This window comes from Salmo salar, chromosome ssa09, assembly GCF_905237065.1.
Source record: "Salmo salar chromosome ssa09, Ssal_v3.1, whole genome shotgun sequence".
Lineage (NCBI taxonomy): Eukaryota > Metazoa > Chordata > Actinopteri > Salmoniformes > Salmonidae > Salmo > Salmo salar.
The window spans coordinates 115205197-115227454 of NC_059450.1; the positions used below are offsets into that span (position 1 = coordinate 115205197).

At 44.5% G+C, this 22258-nt stretch overlaps 1 protein-coding gene across 2 annotated transcripts; it reads right to left on the reverse strand.

Moving 5' to 3' along the window:
* Positions 1 to 16272: 16272 nt before the first annotated feature.
* Positions 16273 to 17682, reverse strand: gemin7 (gem (nuclear organelle) associated protein 7). 2 transcript variants are annotated; one of them, XM_014213447.2, is made up of 3 exons: positions 17537 to 17682; positions 16950 to 17316; positions 16273 to 16597 (listed from the first exon to the last, which is right to left on the reverse strand). In XM_014213447.2, the coding sequence occupies exons 2-3, from the start codon at positions 17297 to 17299 to the stop codon at positions 16477 to 16479; spliced, it is 471 nt and encodes a 156-aa protein (XP_014068922.1). In that variant the 5' UTR covers positions 17300 to 17316; positions 17537 to 17682; the 3' UTR covers positions 16273 to 16476.
* Between the last annotated feature and the right edge of the window lie 4576 nt (positions 17683 to 22258).

Genomic DNA, 22258 nt, shown 5'->3' on the forward strand with positions numbered 1-22258 from the left:
AGGCCAGACTGAGTCTGTCTTGGCAAAGCCGAGCACACAGTGAGTAGAATTATGAGCAGTTGTGTGTCCAAGAGTATTTTCAGAGTCAGTCTGACTCATCTCATCCGTAGACCTGTCCATCTGTTTACCCTTGGTACCTCTGTTCCATTCTGATCTTTAGGGGTAATTGTTTCATTATCCTCCACGCGACCCTACAAAACCAACCACACAGTCAACAATTGAACTATATAGGAAGCACTGGCTAAATCAGTGGCAGTGATAATCATTTATTATTGTAATAGTGGTAATGTTTGAATTCTTAATGCCAATTACAGAATTCAAACACATACAGATCCTCTGTAGTTCAGTTGGTAGAGCATGACGCTTGCTACGCCAGGATTATGGGTTTGATTCCCGGGACCATCCATAAGTATGAACACAAAATAAGTCGCTTTGGATAAAAACATCTGCTTAATGGCATATATTCCTGATTACATTTTTATTTTTTTAAATAAAATGTATTTCACCTTTATTTAACCAGGTAAGCTAGTTGAGAACAAGTTCTCATTTACAACTGTGACCTGGCCAAGATAAAGCAAAGCAGTGCGACACAAACAACAACACAGAGTTACACATGGGATAAAAAAGCGTACAGTCAATAACACAATAGAAAAAAATTAAGTCTATATACAGTGTGTGCAAATGGCGTGAGGAGGTAAGGCAAAAAATAGGCCATAGTAGCAAAGTAATTACAGTTTAGCAAATTAACACTGGAGTGATAGATGAGCAGATGATGTGCAAGTAGAAATACTGGTGTGCAAAACAGCAGAAAAGTAAATAAAAGCAATATGGGGATTAGGTAGGTAGATTGGGTGATAATAATAATGACCCAACAATTGTGAGACAAAAAGGTAAAATACATGTCAATTACACAAAATTAGAATGTGCTACTTTTATATTTTGTACATTTGGGTGTGTGTTCTTTTCTTTTTCTCACTCATATCCAGATACACGGTGTGGTCTTTGGCAGACCAGGGCCCACAAAGCGTCTTAGAATAGGAGTGCTGATCTAGGATCTGTCCATAAAATTCACTGTGAATCTTATTCTTGATGATCTAAAAGTCAAAACTGATGCTAGATCAGCACTCCTACTCTGAGCCTATGTAAGCTTCGTCACCCTCCATTTCCACGGTGTCCATGATGTTTGTTTCCCACAGACAACATTCAGCAGTCAGTCATTCAGTCCAACCATCAACGCAATCTCCCCATCTGTTTATCTGTTGTGGGAATGGCAAGGACATAAATCGTAAACATAATTGTCCTTAACAGACAACCAGGGATGAGAAGAGGGATGTTTGCATCTCTGTGTGTTTGTGTTAACGGGCATGTGTATGTCTGTGTGTGTAGCTGTGTGTAAGGTAATGTGTGTTTCTCTGTATGTGTGTGTAAGCACATGTAGAATGCGTGTGTGTGTGTGTGTTTGTGTGTCCGAGTACTTGCGTTTGCACAGCCTATGTTTACAATGTGAGTGCTCATGTCTCGATGTATGTAGTTGTGTGTGCATGTCTTTAAAGTTCACTACCGGTTAAAAGTTTTAGAACATCGACTCATTCAAGGGTTTTTCTTTATTTTACTATTTTCTACATTGTAGAATAATAGTGAAAATGTCAAAACGATGAAATAACACATATGGAATCATGTAGTAACCAAAAAAGTGTTAAACAAATTAAAATATATTTTATATTTGAGATTCTTCAAATAGTCACCCTTTGTCTTGATGACAGCTTTGCACACTCTTGGCATTCTCTCAACCAGCTTCATGAGGTAGTCACCTGGAATGAATTTCAATTAACAGGTGTCCCTTATTAAAAGTTAATTTGTGGAATTTCTTTCCTTCTTAATGCTTTGAGCCAATCAGTTGTGTTGTGACAAGGTAGGAGCGGTATACAGAAGATAGCCCTATTTAGTAAAAGACCAAGTCCATATTATGGCAAGAACAGCTCAAATAAGCAAAGAGAAACGACAGTCCATCATTACTTTAAGACATGAAGGTCAGTCAATACGGAACATTTCAAGAACTTTTCAAGTTTCTTCAAGTGCAATCGCAAATACCCTCAAGCGCCATGATGAAACTGGCTCTCATGAGGACCGCCACAGGAATGGAAGACCCAGAGTTACCTCTGCTGCAGAGGATAAGTTCATTAGTGTTACCAACCTCAGAAATTGCAGCACAAATAAATGCTTCACAGAGTTCAACAGACACGTCTCAACATCAACTGTTCAGAGACTGTGTGAATCAGGCCTTCATGGTCTAATTACTTCAAATAAACCACTACTAAAGGACACCAATAATAAGAAGAGACTTGCTTTGGCCAAGAAACACAGGCAATGGACATTAGACCGGTGGAAATGTGTCATTTGGTCTGGAGTCCAAATTGGAGATTTTTGGTTCCAACCGCCGTGTCTTTGTGAGATGCGGTGTGGGTGAACGGATGACCCTCGCATGTGTATTTCCCACCGGAAAGCATGGTAACACTGTCTGTGATTTATTTAGAATTCAAGGGACACTTAACCAGCATAGCTACCACAGCATTCTGCAGCGATAAGCCATCCAATCTGGTTTGGGCTTATTGGGACTATCATTTGATTTTCAACAGGACAATGACCCAACACCCCACCAGGCTGTGTAAGAGCTGTTTGACCAAGAAAGGGAGTGATGGAGTGCTGCATCAGATGACCTGGCCTCCACAACTCCCTGACCTCAACCAAATTGAGATGGTTTGTGATGAGTCAGACCGCAGAGTGAAGGAAAAGCAGCCAACAAGCGCTCAGCATATGTGGGAACACCTTCAAGACTGTTGGAAAAGCATTCCACGTGAAGCTGGTTGAGAGAATGCCAAGAGTGTTCAAAGCTGTCATCAAGGCAAATGGTGGCTATTTGAAGAATCTCAAATATAACATATATTTTGATTTGTTTGACACTTTTTTGGTTACTACATGATTCCATATGTGTTATTTGATCGTTTTGATGTCTTCACTATTATTCTACAATTTAGAAAAGAGTAAAAATAAAGAAAAATCCTTGAATGAGTAAGTGTTCTAAAACTTTTGAGTAGTAGTATATATGTTTGAGTAGTGTGTGAAGAGGCTGGAGGAAGGGAGGGGGGGGGGGGCTGTAATAACAGGAAGCTGGTCCTCTGTGTTGATATAAACCTGTATGGGTGACGGGCCATCTGAAATAAATAAATAAGAACCCAGAACCCAAACTAGCGGAATGTTCTTTAAAAAAAGAACTTTGAGGGCTCCCTCAAACCAAAACAAGAACACCTGCAACTCACCCCCGAGCCTGGCCCGTTGTCACGACAACCACTTGCATTGTGTGTAAACAGTTTACAGTAGAACAGGGTTGGAAGGGGGGAGAAGAATGTAGCACAGAGGTGGGGGGGATTGGGATGAGAGAAAACAGTGAGAGAGAGAGAGAGAGAGAGAGAGAGAGAGAGAGAGAGAGAGAGAGAGAGAGAGAGAGAGAGAGAGAGAGAGAGAGAGAGAGGCACAGTTCGAACAGTCCTTTGAGTAGGAGTGGTGGTTGGGACTGAATCAGGTGGCCTTGTAGCGGGATATGGGAAACACTATATATAGACAAGAGGAATGCACAAATAAAAGCAACAAGGGTCCCAAAAAAGGCCAAATTAGCATTTGACCTTTAAATGGTACAGAGGGGGAGAGAGGGGAAGAGCTTGCCTGAGTAACGTCATCCCTCCCACTCAGGGTTAGATGAGAATTCAGCAGTGTCATAAAGTACGACCTTCCTCCCACAGAGCCTGTATAGTTAGTAACAGAACCATAGTTGTACAGTACAGCCAGGGATATATATTTTGATTTGGGTGAACTATCCCTTTAACTCTATGGTTAGTTCTATGGTTGTGTAGTAGCCTGGTTGCCAATCTGTTCTTCCTTAGGTTGGAGCAAGACATGTTATTCCTCAGAAATTCTGGTCCCTGGTCACAAATGGGCTCCCGACACCAGAGGCCGTTATTCACAAAGGATTGTTCCATTGGATTTCAATCACTTTTTGACCGCACCCCTTTTAATTTGAACAAAACATACATATTTTCACATGGTAGAAGTGGTCAGAAAGTGACCAAAACATTCAGGAGATAGAGGTGCTCAAAGTTGACCCCTTTTGCATACCCCACAATACCAAGAGACATCCATGTCTTCATCGCTGGGAAATATTAACCATTGAGTTTGATATCTTTTAAAAGGTTACAAACAGGGTTGTCAAACAATTTAATATTTTCTTGCAAAACATTTTTTTTTCAATAAAAAGTATGCATTTTTTTTTTAAACCTTTAGCATCTATTATTATGTTGTAGTTTAAACCCTCATTTACATAATCTGAGATGTATGTGTTGTGCCTGCCATCAGTTGAGACACAGCATGCTCTTGAACACAGGGTGGGTGTCATTTCAATCATAGAAACATAATTCATAGAATGGACCTATCCCTTGAAATATAATTGAAATGTTAACTTCCAATTACTACCACAAAGATGGCTGTCGGTCCACCCACCTTAAATGCGAATATCTATTCTATTATATATATTTCTATGATTTCAATAGGTTTCCTATGGAAGATTGACAGTATTATATAAAACAACTGATACTCCCATTCAAGTCAACATTCTCTGATGGGTGGACCTCCAAGTTGAAATTTCAATTTGATTCAATTGATGGCGGGCACAACACAAACACCTCAGATGATGTAAAATAGGGTCAAAGCTACAACATATGCAGAAATTATGTTTTTAAATGTTTTTAGATATTTGCAGTTAAAGTTTGAAAAATGGCAATAGTTTTGCAATCCCTTTTCTAAGCTTTTAAATGATTTCACTATTTTCCGGTGATGAAGACATGGATGTGTCATGGTATGGCGGGGTAGGCAAAATGGGTCAACTTTGGGCACCTCTATCTCCTGAATGTTTTTTCATTCAAGTTCAAAAAGTCACTTTCTGACCATTTCTACCAATGGGCAAACATATACGGGAAGTTTCGTTCAAATCAAAAAGGGATGCGGTCAAAAGTGATTGAAATCAAATGGAACAACCCCAAAGCTTCTCAGAGTAGGAGTGCTGATCTGGGATCAGGTCTCCACCTGTTCATATAATGGTATTATTTTATACTGAACAAAAATATAATCGCAACATGTAAAGTGTTGGTCCCATGTTTCATGAGCTGAAATTATCTGAAATTTTCCATACACACAAAAAGTTTATTTCTCTCAAATTTTGGGCCCAAATTTGTTTACATCCCTGTTATTGAGCATTTCTCCTTTGCCAAGATAATCCATCCATCTGACAGGCGTGGCATATCAAGAAGCTTATTAAACAGCATTATCATTACATCAGTGCACCTTGTGCAGGGGACAATAATAGGCTACTTTAAAATGTGTCACACAGCACAATGCCACAAATGTCAGAAGTTGAGGGAACATGCAATTGGCATGCTGACTGCAGGAATGTCCACCAGAGCTGTTGCCAGAGAACTGAATGTTAATTTCTCTACCATAAGCCGCCTCCAATGTCGTTTTAGAGAATTTTGCAATACGTCCAACCGGCCTGACAACCATAGACCACGTGTAACCACGCCAACCCATGACCTCCACATCCGCCTTCTTCACCTGCGGGATCATCTGAGACTAGCCACCCGGACAGCTGATGAAACTGTGGGTTTGCACAACAAAATAATTTCTGCGCAAACAGTCAGAAATCATCTTAGAGAAGGTCATCTGCGTGCTCGTTGTCTTCACCAGGGTCTTGACCTGACTGCAGTTTGGCGTCTTAACCAAATTCAGTGGGCAAATGGTCACCTTCGATAGCCACTGGCACGATTGAGAAGTGTGCTCTTCACAGATGAATCCCGGTTTCTTCTGTCCTGGGTAGATGGCAGACAGTGTGTATGGCGTCGTGTGGGCGAGCGGTTTGCTGATGTCAGTGTTGTGAACAAAGTGCCCCATGGCGGTGGTGGGGTTATGGTATGGGTATACACAATTCCTGGAAGCTGAAAATATCCCAGTTCTTCCATGGCCTGCATACTCACCAGACATGTTACGTATTGAGCATGTTTGGGATGCTCTGGATTGACGTGTACGACAGTGTGTTCCAGTTCCCGCCAATATCCAGCATCTTCGCACAGGCATTGAAGAGTAGTGGGACAACATTCCACAGGCCACAATCAACAGCCTGATCAACTCTATGCGAAGGAGACGTGTCGCGCTGCATGAGGCAAATGGTGGTCACACCAGATACTGACTGGTTTTCTGATCCATGCCCCTACTTTTTGTGACCAACAGATGCATATCTGTATTTCCAGTCGTGAAATCCATAGATTAGGACCTAATGCATTTATTTCAATTGATTGATTTCCTTATATGAACTCAGTAAAATCTTGGAAATTGTATTTATATTTTTGTTAAGTGTAGATCTAAAATGCAAAACTGATTCTAATTCAGCACTTCTACTCTGAGAGGCTTCATGGATACGGGCCCTGGTCTCAGACTCTACTACTAATAACTTACTTAACTTGTATAGCGCTTTACATTACAGAAAATAATCTCAAAGCGCATGAAAAGCATACAAACAACACATTTAAATTAAGATAATGAAGATGGAGATTGAACGCCTCTAGAAAGGCCGGGAGTTGAGGTAGTTTGGATTGGAAATGCAGTGCAGCCTCAGCGAAGGAGGCATCAATGGTACAGCCAGGAAGAAACCAAGACAGTCTGACAAACATTTCTGGAGCTCTTCATCAGTGCACCGCACCTGATTTTCAGACGGTCAGTTCCAAATGTCGCTCCTCCGTAGGTACTGGTCTTCCGTTGCCGAACACGTAGCACCCACCCGGGTGATGCCACAGCTGCTGCAAAGCGCACAAAAAGCCACCACATTTTGGCAGTGGTAAGAACAGTCCCTGAACCTCCTCTGCCATCACTGGACACAGCATGCAGTCTTAGTTGTAGTTATTCCCGACAGATGAAAACAAAAAGCCGTGGCTGCATTATTTAAATCCAAACTGCCATCTAGCTACCTATAAGCCAAACATAGACTTTTCATCTCAATTCTGTAAATTTCAGAGTCAGGAATGCCAGGTTGACTCTACTGACAGTGACATGCCTCTGCTGCCTGTAGAGAAGCTGCTGGGTCAGAGAGGACCACTATCTGTGGGCCCCAGAGAAAGCAGGGGATGTATGCTCCTGCAGTATCAGTGGGGTCCAGTGGGTAGTAAAAGTACCCCTCAGAAAGACAGAGCAGGTGATCGTATTTCTCCCCCAGACTGCAGGATAAAACACAAGCCTCCTCTGATCCATAAAATACAACAGTCAAGCTCACAACTCATGAGGTGGAAGGAGACACAGTGTCAGTGTGTGTGAGTGTACATGCATGTCTCTGTGTGTGTGTGTGTGTGTGTGTCTGTATACAGTAAGTGTGTGCGTCTCAGAATGTGTGTGTGTGTGTGTGTGTGTGTGTTTCAGAATGTGTGTGTGTGTTATTTATGTGTTATTTCACTCCGTCAGAGCCCTAGCTCCAGATGTGTGGGGGTCACATGAGGAGTTTAGCTCTCCCAGATGTGGCCGGGTGTGGCCTGTGGCGTCACGCCACCAGACCCATGGCCTCCCTCCACACAGGGCTTCATCTACAGGTCATAGGGTCATGTCTGTCCAATCAGCACTCCAGAATGGAGCACCAGGCTAGGACAGGGCGAGGCTGAGGTCCAGCTTCGCTGTGGCATGGAGTATTACAGCACATACTAGGGCTGAGGAAGGAGAGCTGGGCAGGTTACGAGGAAGGTAAGGGGGTATTAGAGGTTTTGGAGTAGTGAGGAGGGTATGGGGGGGGCCTAGCTGGGATGACTATGAGGAGGTGGGGTACAGAGGAGGTTGGGTGGAAGGCAGTGGGGGCTAGGGTGAAGGAAGATGTCCTCTCCTCGTTATCTATGGTAGGTTCAGTGTTTACCCAGATTCCAGCTCGAAGATACCATCGGTAAATAAGCGGCCAGGGAGACGTGCTCTGGGACCCATCCAAAAATGACTTGCACCCTGCCACACTGCACCCTGCCACACTGACCCCACCCCTGCCATCCGATGCCAAACTATGAGCTCTGAGGGACAGGGGTGGAAGGCCAATGTGGTGGAGGGGGGGGTCTCATTTAGACTGATAAATGCATATCACATTAATACAGTACTCAATTATAAAGTGTCTTCCTCCTTCTCCTCCCCACTCGTCCCTATCTCTCTCCATGCTCTGGTGACGGACCAACATCATAATGACTCTTTCAAAATGACAGTGTAATGCCGTGGTTTTGCATTCTGCCCTTCACTCTCTTCCCATCTCAGCCTCCCTCTCTCCATCTCCGTCTCTCCCTGCGACAGAGTGATGAGACAGTAGAGAGCAGACAATGTCGGATTCCCCTGGTAATTCCGGAGGGGACGGAAGTAACCGCGGCGTCCCACCCTGGGCCCAGACTGAGCTCACTGATGATTCACCGGCCTGCGTGATGAAGGTTTGCGACCCCAATTTGCGAGAGGGAGGAGGAGGAGGAGGATGATATGAACAGTGGGAAGAGGGAAAGGAGGGGACGGCAATACCTAAATCAGTCTCTCGCTAATGGGCAGATGTCCTTGTCCCTGACACAAGTAAATCAAGCTTTATGAGAAGAGGGAGGGAGGGAGGTAGGGGGAGAGAGAGAGAGAAGGCCAGAGGAAGTGAATGAGAAAGACATACACTACATGAAAAAAGATATGTGGACACCTGTTCATCATTCCAAAATCATGGACATTAATATGGAGTCAGTACCCCCTTTGCTGCCCCAAGAGTGACCAGCCTCAGAAATTGCAGCCCAAATAAATTCTTCACAGAGTTCAAGTAACAAAATCAAAAGTTTACAGGAGACTGTGTGAATCATGCCTTCATGGTCAAACTGCTGCAAAGAAACCACTACTAAAGGACACCAATAAGAAGAAGAGACTTGCTTGGGCCAAGAAACATTAGCAATGGAATTAGACCTGTGGAAATCTGTCCTTTGGTCTGATGAGTGAGATTGTGAGATTTTTGGTTCCAACCGCAGTGTCTTTGTGAGACGCAAAGTAGGTGAACGGATGATCTCCAGATGTGTGGTTCCCACCGTGAAGCATGGAGGAGGAGGTGTGATGGTGTGGGGGTACTTTGCTGGTGACACTTAGTGATTTATTTAGAATTCAAGGCAGACTTAACCAGCATGGATACCACAGCATTCTGCAGCGATACGGCATCCCATCTGGTTTGCGCTTAGTGGGACTATAATTTATTTTTCAACAGGGAAATTAACCAACACACCTTCAGGCTGTGTAAGGGCTATTTGACCAAGAAGGAGAGTGATGGTGCTGCATCAGATCACCCGACCTAAACCCAATTGAGATGGTTTGGGATGAGTTGGGCTGCAGAGTGAAGGAAAAGCAGCCCAGGTGAAGCTGGTTGAGAGAATGCCAAGAGTGTGCAAAGCTGTCATTAAGGCAAAAGGTGGCTACTTTGAAGAATCTAAAATATGTTCTGATTTGTTTAACACTTTTTTGGTTGCTACATGATTCCATATGTGTTATTTCATAGTTCCGATGTCTTTACTAATATTCTACAATGTAGAAAATAGTCAAATGAAGAAAAACCCTTGAATGAGTAGGTGTGTCCAAACTTTTCACTGGTACTGTGTAGTGTAGATTGAGACTGCAGTCTGTCTGGGGAGGGGGCTGGTGGGCATGAGTGCGTGTGTGAGTTAAATTATAAGCAATTAGGTCTGCCTTTTGAAAACGCGCTTTTGATGATGTGAAGAAAAAAAGATGAGTACAGGAAGGAGAGTAGAGGGGTGAATAACTGTACTGTAGTGTAGCAAGGACTGGAGGACAAGGGGCTTTGGAGTGAGGAGGAGGGACTGAGTGTCGGGAACCGTCCTCCCTTCCGTTCTTGTGGGAAGCTTAATATCAGTGTAGCGCTCCAGTCACAGACACAGCGTTAATGACCACAGGAAGAAAAACCTTTAAATGTATGCGATTCTGCCCCTGATTAAATAGCTTTTACGAGACTGCCACTTCTCAGTGCCAGGGCACTTTCCCTTGTAGATAAATTACCAGACATCTCCTTCGCAACACTGTTAAAATAACCTGATTTAGTCATTTAAGGGCATGCAAGAATGTCTACGGCATTCTTGCTCATCGAACAGGAATGTTATTCAACATAACATGTTGGAAAAAAGAGCCTTTGGCATAGCAGGGTCAGTCCTGGGCCCTCGCCCACACCGAGCTCCAACAGAAAACCGTTTCTCAGATATTGCCGGTCTACTTCCTGTTTTTGTCTAATTAAAGGATGATTGCAGCGAGATCCTGACAGCCTGGAATGGTCCGTTAATACTGTTGGACGTGTTGTTTTCTGGCCTGGACATCTGCAATGAGGTTCAGGAGTAGTTGGGAGACCAAGGAAGGTCCCAACTTGACTGGAAATATGAAACGTATTCACCTTCCCCTGGCCTTTGAACATCCTAAATGTGTAGAGGACAAAAATATGGAGGACTCCGTTTAACCCTTTTGGAGGGTTGGATTGACCCAATATCATCATTCTTATCCACAAACTTAACAAAATGGCAGCTTTGCTTTCCTGCCCTCCTCTGATTGGCTGGGGAGTGAACTTCATAGCTTGTGAAGCGATTCAATCATCAGTTGGGAGCTCTGTTGGTGTCATCAGCATCATAGACAGTCATTAGCAGCATCTTCCTGTGTTTAGCCCTGTGGGAATGGGAGTGGGACAGTTAGGGCTCTCTAGGTTTTGATGTAGATAAATTAAGATAACTTTAATCTCTTACTAATTAGTAAACCCCCTTCTTCATGTTTTCCTGTCTAGACTGAGTACATGCGACCCCCTCCCGTCCTTCCCTATAAGGTCACCCAGGAAGCAAAACTATGTTCCCCTACTTTACTATGATGTGTTGGAAAACAGTTAGTCAGCAGCTGATATGCTCAAACCATAGACCGTATATAAACACACTCAAACCTAGGGAAGAAAGAGAAGTTGGAATTCCAAGTCATTTATGATTCAGTCTGAATGGTTAAACATGTTTCATATACATAGCCAACCTACTCAGACACTACTGATAGATGCAATATTTCCTGGGAGATGTTGGGGTCAGGAACACATACTCTGTACAGATATAGTATTATATAGTTCATCTCAGCCTATGCTACCCTCCAGTCCCTAGACTTCCTGGCGCTGACGGAAACATGGATTACCACAGAGAACACTGCTACTCCTACTGCTCTCTCCTCGTCTGCCTACGTGTTCTCGCATACCCCTAGAGCATCGAGCCAGCGGGGTGGTGGCACTGGAATCCTCATCTCTCCCAAGTGGACATTCTCTCTTTCTCCCCTGACCCATCTGTCTATCTCCTCATTTGAATTCCATGCTGTCACAGTTACCAGCCCTTTCAAGCTTAACATCCTTATCATTTATCGCCCTCCAGGTTCCCTTGGAGAGTTCATCAATGAGCTTGACGCCTTGATAAGTTCCTTTCCTGAGGATGGCTCACCTCTCACAGTTCTGGGTGACTTTAACCTCCCCACGTCTACCTTTGACTCATTCCTCTCTGCCTCCTTCTTTCCACTCCTCTCCTCTTTTGACCTCACCCTCTCACCTTCCCCCCCTACTCACAAGGCAGGCAATACGCTTGACCTCATCTTTACTAGATGCTGTTCTTCCACTAATCTCATTGCAACTCCCCTCCAAATCTCCGACCACTACCTTGTATCCTTTTCCCTCTTGCTCTCATCCAACACGTCTCACTCTGCCCCTACTCGGATGGTATTGCGCCGTCCCAACCTTCGCTCTCTCTCTCCCGCTACTCTCTCCTCTTCCATCCTATCATCTCTTCCCTCTGCTCAAACCTTCTCCAACCTATCTCCTGATTCTGCCTCCTCAACCCTCCTCTCCTCCCTTTCTGCATCCTTTGATTTTCTCTGTCCCCTATCCTCCAGGCCGGCTCGGTCCTCCCCTCCTGCTCCGTGGCTCGACGACTCACTACGAGCTCACAGAACAAGGCTCCGGGCAGCCGAGCGGAAATGGAGGAAAACTCGCCTCCCTGCGGACCTGGCATCCTTTCACTCACTCCTCTCTACATTCTCCTCTTCTGTCTCTGCTGCTAAAGCCACTTTCTACCACTCTAAATTCCAAGCATCTGCCTCTAACCCTAGGAAGCTCTTTGCTACCTTCTCCTCCCCCTCCCCCCCCTCCTCCCTCTCTGCGGATGACTTCGTCAACCATTTTGAAAAGAAGGTTGACGATATCCGATCCTCGTTTGCTAAGTCAAACGACACTGCTGGTCCTGCTCACACTGCCCTACCCTGTGCTTTGACCTCTTTCTCCCCTCTCTCTCCAGATGAAATCTCGCGTCTTGTGACGGCCGGCCGCCCAACAACCTGCCCACTTGACCCTATCCCCTCCTCTCTTCTCCAGACCATTTCCGGAGACCTTCTCCACTTCCTCACCTCGCTCATCAACTCATCCTTGACCGCTGGCTACGTCCCTTCCGTCTTCAAGAGAGCGAGAGTTGCACCCCTTCTGAAAAAAACCTACACTCGATCCCTCCGATGTCAACAACTACAGACCAGTATCCCTTCTTTCTTGTCTCTCCAAAACTCTTGAACGTGCCGTCCTTGGCCAGCTCTCCTGCTATCTCTCTCAGAATGACCTTCTTGATCCTAATCAGTCAGGTTTCAAGACTGGGCATTCAACTGAGACTGCTCTTCTCTGTGTCACGGAGGCTCTCCGCACTGCTAAAGCTAACTCTCTCTCCTCTGCTCTCATCCTTCTAGACCTATCTGCTGCCTTTGATACTGTGAACCATCAGATCCTCCTCTCCACCCTCTCCGAGTTGGGCATCTCCGGCGCGGCCCACGCTTGGATTGCGTCCTACCTGACAGGTCGCTCCTACCAGGTGGCGTGGCGAGAATCTGTCTCCGCACCATGCGCTCTCACCACTGGTGTCCCCCAGGGCTCTGTTCTAGGCCCTCTCCTATTCTCGCTATACACCAAGTCACTTGGCTCTGTCATATCCTCACATGGTCTCTCCTATCATTGCTATGCAGACGACACACAATTAATCTTCTCCTTTCCCCCTTCTGATAACCAGGCGGCGAATCGCATCTCTGCATGTCTGTCAGACATATCAGTGTGGATGACGGATCACCAGCTCAAGCTGAACCTCGGCAAGACGGAGCTGCTCTTCCTCCCGGGGAAGGACTGCCCGTTCCATGATCTCGCCATCACGGTTGACAACTCCCTTGTGTCCTCCTCCCAGAGTGCTAAGAACCTTGGCGTGATCCTGGACAACACCCTGTCGTTCTCCACTAACATCAAGGCGGTGACCCGATCCTGTAGGTTCATGCTCTACAACATTCGCAGAGTACGACCCTGCCTCACACAGGAAGCGGCGCAGGTCCTAATCCAGGCACTTGTCATCTCCCGTCTGGATTACTGCAACTCGCTGTTGGCTGGGCTCCCTGCCTGTGCCATTAAACCCCTACAACTCATCCAGAACGCCGCAGCCCGTCTGGTGTTCAACCTTCCCAAGTTCTCTCACGTCACCCCGCTCCTCCGCTCTCTCCACTGGCTTCCAGTTGAAGCTCGCATCCGCTACAAGACCATGGTGATTGCCTACGGAGCTGTGAAGGGAACGGCACCTCCATACCTTCAGGCTCTGATCAGGCCCTACACCCAAACAAGGGCACTGCGTTCATCCACCACTGGCCTGCTGGCCCCCCTACCTCTGAGGAAGCACAGTTCCCGCTCAGCCCAGTCAAAACTGTTCTCTGCTCTGGCACCCCAATGGTGGAACAAGCTCCCTCACGACGCCAGGACAGCGGAGTCAATCACCACCTTCCGGAGACACCTGAAACCCCACCTCTTTAAGGAATACCTAGGATAGGATAAAGTAATCCTTCTAACCCCCCCCCTTAAAAGATTTAGATGCACTATTGTAAAGTGGTTGTTCCACTGGATATCATAAGGTGAATGCACCATTTTGTAAGTCGCTCTGGATAAGAGCGTCTGCTAAATGACTTAAATGTAAATGTATATGTAAAATATAGTATTTTATAAATGAGCAAGTTTGAGACCTCCTGGTATGAGTGGTGTTGTTTGGGTTTGGGGCCCAGATGTCTACTTGCCTGGGTCTCTCTGCTGGCATGGTCCCCTGCCTGGGTCACTATCTCCCTGGCCACTTGAGCCGGGGAAGTGAGCCTGTCCCTCACAATCACTGGAGCTCCTCCAACATACCCGGGGAATGCCACCTAACCGTGACTGAGTCAGTCTGTCTGCCGCACAGCGACACAATGGGCACATTCCAGTCAACATCCCCGGCGGCCTAAGGAGCCACCTTCTTAATCTCCTGTATGGAGAAACCAAACAACAGCATGTATGATAGAGGGCGCTATGACCCAATCACCACGGTGTTTTTCATATTATTCTAATCATGTCCATTTCTTTTGTTGTTGGTATTTTTACCCATTTTTCTCCCCAATTTGTGCCAGCTCATGTACACCGAACGACATTCAGATGTAAGCTCAACACAACCCTACGGTGGATTCAGAGTGCAAAACAAAGATGAGACACATTCAAGAGCTGATAATGCCCTGGGTGTTACAGTAAAAAGCATACATGCTTTATTTTATTTAACCTGTATTTAGCCAGATTAGCCACGAGATCAATTTTTTTTTACCTGGTCCACGACAGCAGCAGGGTGTAATGTGAAAAATGTATCTCTATATGCTTTGAGTCCTCAACCTCATGCCTTATGTCAGCCAGTACTAATGAGTAATAATCTGAATAATTTCTCAACCCCAGCTCTCCTAAACCAAAAACAAGACTGAATCGGTGAACCCCTTATGAGGCAGTCATAGAAGGAAAACACATACATTCCTTAGAAGTAACTGCCCAACAGTTTTAATGGGGGAAATTATGGGCGGGGCAGGGTATGATTAAGTGGATGTGGCCATGTATTTTTTAAAGTTATCACAGACACTTGACAGGAAGTGAGAGGGCCACAAACAGGAAGGAGCGTAATGTGCTTCCTGTTGGCTGATGGTGTGACAGGGTAGATTCCTTGTACCATTGTGACAGCCCCTCTGCCATTTAACACTTACACACAGGGATGTTTTTCCACTTGAAGCAGAGAGAAGCAGACTGCAAAGAGAAACTCAAGAGTAGATAACATTGAGAAACATTGTGCCCACTATGCAACAAATGAGGCAGACCACCAGATTCAGTCCCCGGCACAAAAAGAGGATTTTCATAAAGTGACTATTCAACCTCTTCTCACTCATTGACAGTAAACACACAGCAACTAGATGTAATGTCTCACTCTATTGGCGATACACTACTGCAACAAGATTACTGAGCTTGAATGGGACGCACATCAAGGAGAGTGTGGGCTGGGAGGGAGTTGAGCGCTGCTGCCTGGGAATATGAAATTAACATTGGTCGTCCTTGAGGGCTTCCTGATTTAATCACAAGGGCCCAATAACGTCACAGGACTTCACTCATACTTTAGAGGGGGGCTGGATGGTTATGACTCACCCTCTCATTGTTGACCGTCTCCACGAAGCGGTCGGTATCATTCAGGCCCAACAACAGAGGGAGACTGTGCACTGCACACCGATTGCCTAATGCATTCCAATAAAATGATTTATTGGAGACGCACACAAACGCACCTTTTAGAAAGATTAAATATTACCGATGCCTCGTCATAAGGGCGTTCCGTGAGGATGATGAATCCTGACCACTACTGATCACTCATCAGGTCTGTTTCAACTGACAAACGTGTAAACTAACACCATATTAATCCATACACAAAGTATGTAAAGGGTTTTGACCTTAAACACAGCCATGTATACTCGTTTAGCTCACTGTAGGCTCTTATTCATTTGTGAATATTCTATTTGCAGTCTTAAAGATTGGGCAGTCGAGATCATTTAGGCTAGGTCTACCTTCTCATCCATATTACATTTAGAAAACCAGGTTGCAATATCATCTGTGCTGACTGGCACAATACTGAAAGGTAGGCCTACATGCCAGGGACTTATCAAAATAGATTTTAAAAACATGACACTGAAAGACGATGTGACCACTGAACGTGAATATTTCATTCAGTGAGGAATAAGATAAGCTCGATACAACCACCCCTTTATCTACAACATACTTAATGAACCCATTGTCAAATTCAATGCAAGTGACAGAATGTTTATTCAAAGTTTAAGAAAAAAGAAGTGCATATGCCCATTGGTAAACATATCTCAGCAACAGATCTTATGAAAAGGAAGACAAGAACCACATTGTCCTGTAATCACAAAATAATGGCAAGATTCAGGTTTCCAGAGAATTATTTAAAAATTCCACCTGAAGACATGTTTTTTTCCCCCCATCTCTTCCTAATGAAATGGACTGGGCAGCTGATCGTCAGAGAACCCGATGGTATGGTTGCCCCCTGGCATACCTGTTGTAAAGACAGTGCTGACATCTCCCTCCAGTGGACGTACATTGAATTGGAAACTAGGAAACAAAAATCATAGACATACTGTATATCAGTGTTCTCAATACTTGGCTGGCCACATAAAAACAACACATGGCAAGTCTACCTCTTACTCAAAGTAACAGAATAATAAATGGTAACATCTTGCTACATACTCGCCCAGACAGAACACTGTGTAACAATGGAACAGTCAGTTATCACTGACTCCCCAAAACGCCCTGTATGTGAAACCGAATCATATTAGAAATAACAGTTCAAATCAGATTCAGTTTGTTGGATATCTGCTCAAAAACAGCACAAGTAAGTGAACAGCACAAATTGGTGAACAGCACTGTTCAGAGATCAAAGGAGTATGAAATTACATCCTGGCACCTGAGCAGAGCTTCTTTCTGCACCCCAATGGGGGTCTGTAGTTCCGAAACTTGGAAGTTGAGCACGTCGATGTCCGACGCTCCAAACTTCGCCTCAACATTGACTCTCTCGTACATGTGGAATTGCACCTGCTTATTGGTCATGGCTATGAGCGTCCTCAGGAAGCTTTCTCTCAAAGCCGACCGTGCACGCTGCTCTTCTCCAATTTCGACAGAGTCGGTCCGTGTTTCAGTCGAAGCTGAAATAGTTGTTGGACACAGCGCGATGAAACGGGGTGAGTTCGGGTCGAATCCGCGGCCGTTCGGATCAGGTCCTCTCGGGAGGCGAAGCACAGTCACGAACGTACTCATTTCGAGTTTTTGTCGCTCTGCAATCACAAATTATGACAGATGTTGGCGTGATGTGCAAACAAAGTTAGTAGATTAAATTGAAACTAAAATATAACGACACTAGTTAGTTGTGTTTTCTCCGTCTTAGTTGACTGTGTTGACATTCACTAGCTAGCCGCCAGGCTGTGCAGAGCAAAACAAGCTAGCTAGTTTATGTTCATAGCTAGCAAAGCGAAGTTACTCGTATTTAACACTTACCGACTCAGAGTAAGCAGATTCTCTTTCTAGTTGGCCAAAGAGAACGTTTTATGAGGGTCGTTTGACTATGCACGCCGTAAATTTTGTTGTCCCTCTGTTAAATGTGACCGGAAAATGTCCTGTATTTTATCTTTGGTTCCGCAGTAGGCAACTCGACACAATCTTTGACTCTGATGCCGCCTAGCGAATAAATGAGGGAGCACTCTAAAGTCGATGTGCACTGTACACCAAGGTAGTAGGCAGGCTGTGACTGTATTTAGGCTGCTCGGGCAATGTGATCCATTTAGCTAGCCTGTTTACTGTATTTGTGTTTGTATAAAAAAGAAATCACTCCTTCTACTTGATTGATCATACTACTGGATCAATAAGCTTGCTCCACTGAGAAATGATGAGTCAAATTGAATTAGACATGGTTGGATATTAAATAATGTGGGCTATGTTCAGATTCAGGTGACAATAACAACTATGATACATTTGAATGTAAATAATTGCAGCTTATAACGAGGGGGGCTTCAAATTACTTTTCAAAGTGTGTGTGTGTGTGTGTGTGTGTGTGTGTGTGTGTGTGTGTGTGTGTGTGTGTGTGTGTGTGTGTGTGTGTGTGTGTGTGTGTGTGTGTGTTTTGGCCTCACCCGTCTGAGCGGTCGCCTGTGAATGCCCTCACCTGCTAGTATGCTCAAGCGGATTCTTAGGTTCTGATCGTCTACTACAGGACGTCTGGTCAGAATAGGTGGATGCGCTTTCGTCTCCGTTCAAGGCTTTTATTCATCTATCTTCAACACCAAACACACACACACACACACACACACACACACACACACACACACACACACACACACACACACACACACACACACACAGTACCAAACAAACCAAATATTCCTACATTCCTATGTCAAACCATAGGGTCAGATATACCGTATTGGATAGTTAACTGCTCAGTAACTGCTTTCATTCTTTTTTCAATGTGCATGTTGTTACTTATTTTAACATTTGTTTTCCCGATAAAAAAAAAAGAATCAGTGGTACTGGATTGTTCATAGGCTACATTTGGTCAACTGTAGTGGCCTAAATGCAACAGTGGCCTAAACACAACATTAGGCTATTCAAAGAAGTGTACTTACTGTTTATGTCTCAAATTACCACAATCCAGATGGCCTGAGCATCTCTATCTGATTTGAGTAGGCATAGGGTAACCCAGTGGTGCATTAAATAAGAATGGAGGCTGTGCATAATGTAACATCATTTCCAGACTCATTCCCCCAATGGTGTAAATGAAGAGGCACTATGGTGTCATGTTGTAATTTATAAAGGTATTTGACTTCAACCCAAAGGACCAGAGTTCAATAAACCACCATCCTATCCTGACAACTTGTGTTGGGGACAATAAAAGGGCACTCTAAAATGTGCAGTTTTGTCACACAACACAATGGCACAGATGGCTCAAGTTTTGAGGTAGCATGCAATTGGCATGCTGACTGCAGGAATGTCCACCAGAGCTGTTTCCAGAGAATAGATGTTAATTTCTCTACTATAAGCCACCTGCAATATCAGTTTAGAGAATTTGCCAGTATGTCCAACCAGCCTCACAACAGCAGACCATGTGTATGGCGTCGTGTGGGCAAGTAGTTTGCTGATGTAAACGTTGTGAACAGAGTGCCCCATGATGGTGGTGGGGCAGGCATAAGCTAACGACAACGAACACAATTTGAGTGCACAGAGATACTGTGACGAGATCCTGAGGCCCACTGTCGTGCCATTCATTCGCCACCATCACCTTGTTTATGAAACATTCATGAAACATTATGTTTCATGATAATGCACAGCCCTATGTCTCAAGGATCTGTACACACCCCCTGGAAGCTGAAACTGTCCCAGTTCTTCCATGGCCAGCATACTCACCAGACATGTCACCCATTGAACATGTATGGGATGCTCTGGTGTCGACGTGGACGACAGCGTGTTCCAGTTCCAATATCCAGCAACTTCGCACAACAATTGAAGAAGAGTGGGGCAACATTCCACAGGCCACAATCAACAGCCTGATCAACTGTATGCAAAGGAGATGTGTCACTCTGGATGAGCCAAATCAAATGGTGGTCACACCCGATACTGACTGTTTTTCTGATCCACGCCCCTGTATTTGGGGAGTTTCTCCCATTCTTCTCTGCAGATCCTCTCAAGCTCTGTCAGGTTGGATGGGGAGCATTGCTTGGGTATGACGCTACAGGCTTGGCACACCTGTATTTGGGGAGTTTCTCAGCATTCTTGGGTATGACGCTACAGGCTTGGCACACCTGTATTTGGGGAGTTTCTCCCATTCTTCTCTGCAGATCCTCTCAAGCTCTGTCAGGTTGGATGGGGAGCATTGCTGCACAGCTATGTTCGATCGTGTTCAAGTCCGGGCTCTGGCTGGGCCACTCAAGGACATTCAGAGACTTGTCCAAAAGCCACTCCTGCATTGTCTTGGCTGTGTGCTTAGGGTCATTGTTCTGTTGAAAGGTGAACCTTCGCCCCCCAGTCAGAGGTCCTGAGTGCCCTGGAGCAGGTTTTCATCAAGGATCTCTGTACTTTGCTCCGTTCATCTTTCCCTTGATTCTGACTTGTCTCCCAGTCACAACTTGATTGGAGTCCACACTGTCAACTGTGGGACCTTATATAGACAGGTGTGTGTGTCTTTCCAAATGATTTCCAATCAATTGAATTTACCACAGGTGGACTCCAATCAAGTCGTAGAAACATCTCAAGGAAGATCAATGGAAATAGGATGCACCTGAGCTCAATTTGTAGTTTCATAGCAAAGGGTCTGAATACTTATGTAAATAAGGTCTTTCTGTTTTTATTCTTTAATACATTGGCAAAAAAAATTCTTCGCTTTTTTTCATCCTTTTTACAACCCGGGGGCATAGGCAGGGCTGGGCCTGGGTAGACACAGGCCCACCCAATGGGGAGCCAGGCCCAAGTATCGCCTTGTTGTGTTTTTAACACATTGTTTTAACAGGGTATTACACACACACGGAGATGTTTTTCCACTAGAGAAACTCAGAGTAGATAACATTGAGAAACAGTGTGCCTCCTTTGCAACAAATGAGGCAGACCGCCAGATACAATCAGGTCCGGATTAATGCAGTGGCTTACCAGGGCCAACGTGTTCTGATCCCCTAATCCTGATGACTGGACATCGTTTTTTCTGCTTCATACATCCAACGCAGAAGGTGCTCGTAATGCTTTAAACAAACAGTAAGGGCTCCAAACAAAGACGTGGGGACACGTTTTCGCACGTGTGCACATCCGGATCTGGTGTCCATAAAAATTTGGGCTGTGCTGAGGACATCTACAGTTGAAGTCGGAAGTTTACATACACCTTAGCCAAATACATTTAAACTCAGTTTTTCACAATTCCTGACATTTAATCAGAGTAAAAATTCCCTGTCTTAGGTCAGTTAGGACCACCACTTTATTTTAAGAATGTGAAATGTCAGAATAATAGTAGAGACAATGATTTATTTCAGCTTTTATTTCTTTCATCACATTCCTTGTGGGTCAGAAGTTTACATACACTCAATTAGTATTTGGTAGCATTGCCTTTAAATTGTTTAACTTGGGTCAAACGTTTCGCGTAGCCTTCCACAAGCTTCCCACAATAAGTTGGGTGAATTTTGACCCATTCCTCCTGACAGAGCTGGTGTAACTGAGTCAGGTTTGTAGGCCTCCTTGCTCACACACGCTTTTTCAGTTCTGCCCACAAATTCTCTATAGGATTGAGGTCAGGGCTTTGTGATGGCCACTCCAATACCTTGACTTTGTTGTCCTTAACTGGGGTAGGGGGCAGTGTTTTGACATCCGGATGAAAAGCATGCCCAAAGTAAACTGCCTGCTACTCAGGCCCAGGAGCTAGAATATGCATACAATTGGTAGATTTGGATAGAAAACACTCAAAAGTTTCTAAAACTGTTAACCTCTTACATCTAGACGACGTTCCGCTAGCGGAACACCTGCTCCAATATCCAATGATGGGCGTGGCGCGAAATACAAAGTCCTCGAAAATCCGAAAACTTCAATTTTTCAAACATATGACTATTTTGCACCATTTTAAAGACAAGACTCTCCTTTATCTAACCACACTGTCCGATTTCAAAAAGGCTTTACAGCGAAAGCAAAACATTAGATTATGTCAGCAGAGTACCCAGCCAGAAATAATCAGACACCCATTTTTCAAGCTAGCATATAATGTCACAAAAAACAAAACCACAGCTAAATGCAGCACTAACCTTTGATGATCTTCATCAGATGACACTCCTAGGACATTATGTTATACAATACATGCATGTTTTGTTCAATCAAGTTCATATTTATATCAAAAACCAGCTTTTTACATTAGCATGTGACGTTCAGAACTAGCATTCCCACCGAACACTTCCGGTGAATTTACTAAATTATTCACGATAAACGTTCACAAAAAACATAACAATTATTTTAAGAATTATAGATACAGAACTCCTTTATGCAATCGCGGTGTCCGATATTAAAATAGCTTTTCGGTGAAAGCACATTTTGCAATATTCTGAGTAGATAGCTCACCATCACGGGCTAGCTATTTTGACACCCACCAAGTTTGGCACTCACCAAACTCAGATTTACTATAAGAAAAATTTGATTACCTTTGCTGTTCTTCGTCAGAATGCACTCCCAGGACTTCTACTTCAATAACAAATGTTGGTT

What these genes read in the sequence shown, in the direction of transcription:
- gemin7 (XM_014213447.2), bottom strand. Translation starts at nt 17,299, where the DNA reads ATGAGTACGTTCGTGACTGTGCTTCGCCTCCCGAGAGGACCTGATCCG. An exon ending in CAGAAAGAAGCTCTGCTCAG is followed by an intron (nt 16,598 to 16,949) that starts GTGCCAGGATGT and finishes TTTGTTTCCTAG; the next exon opens with TTTCCAATTCAATGTACGTC.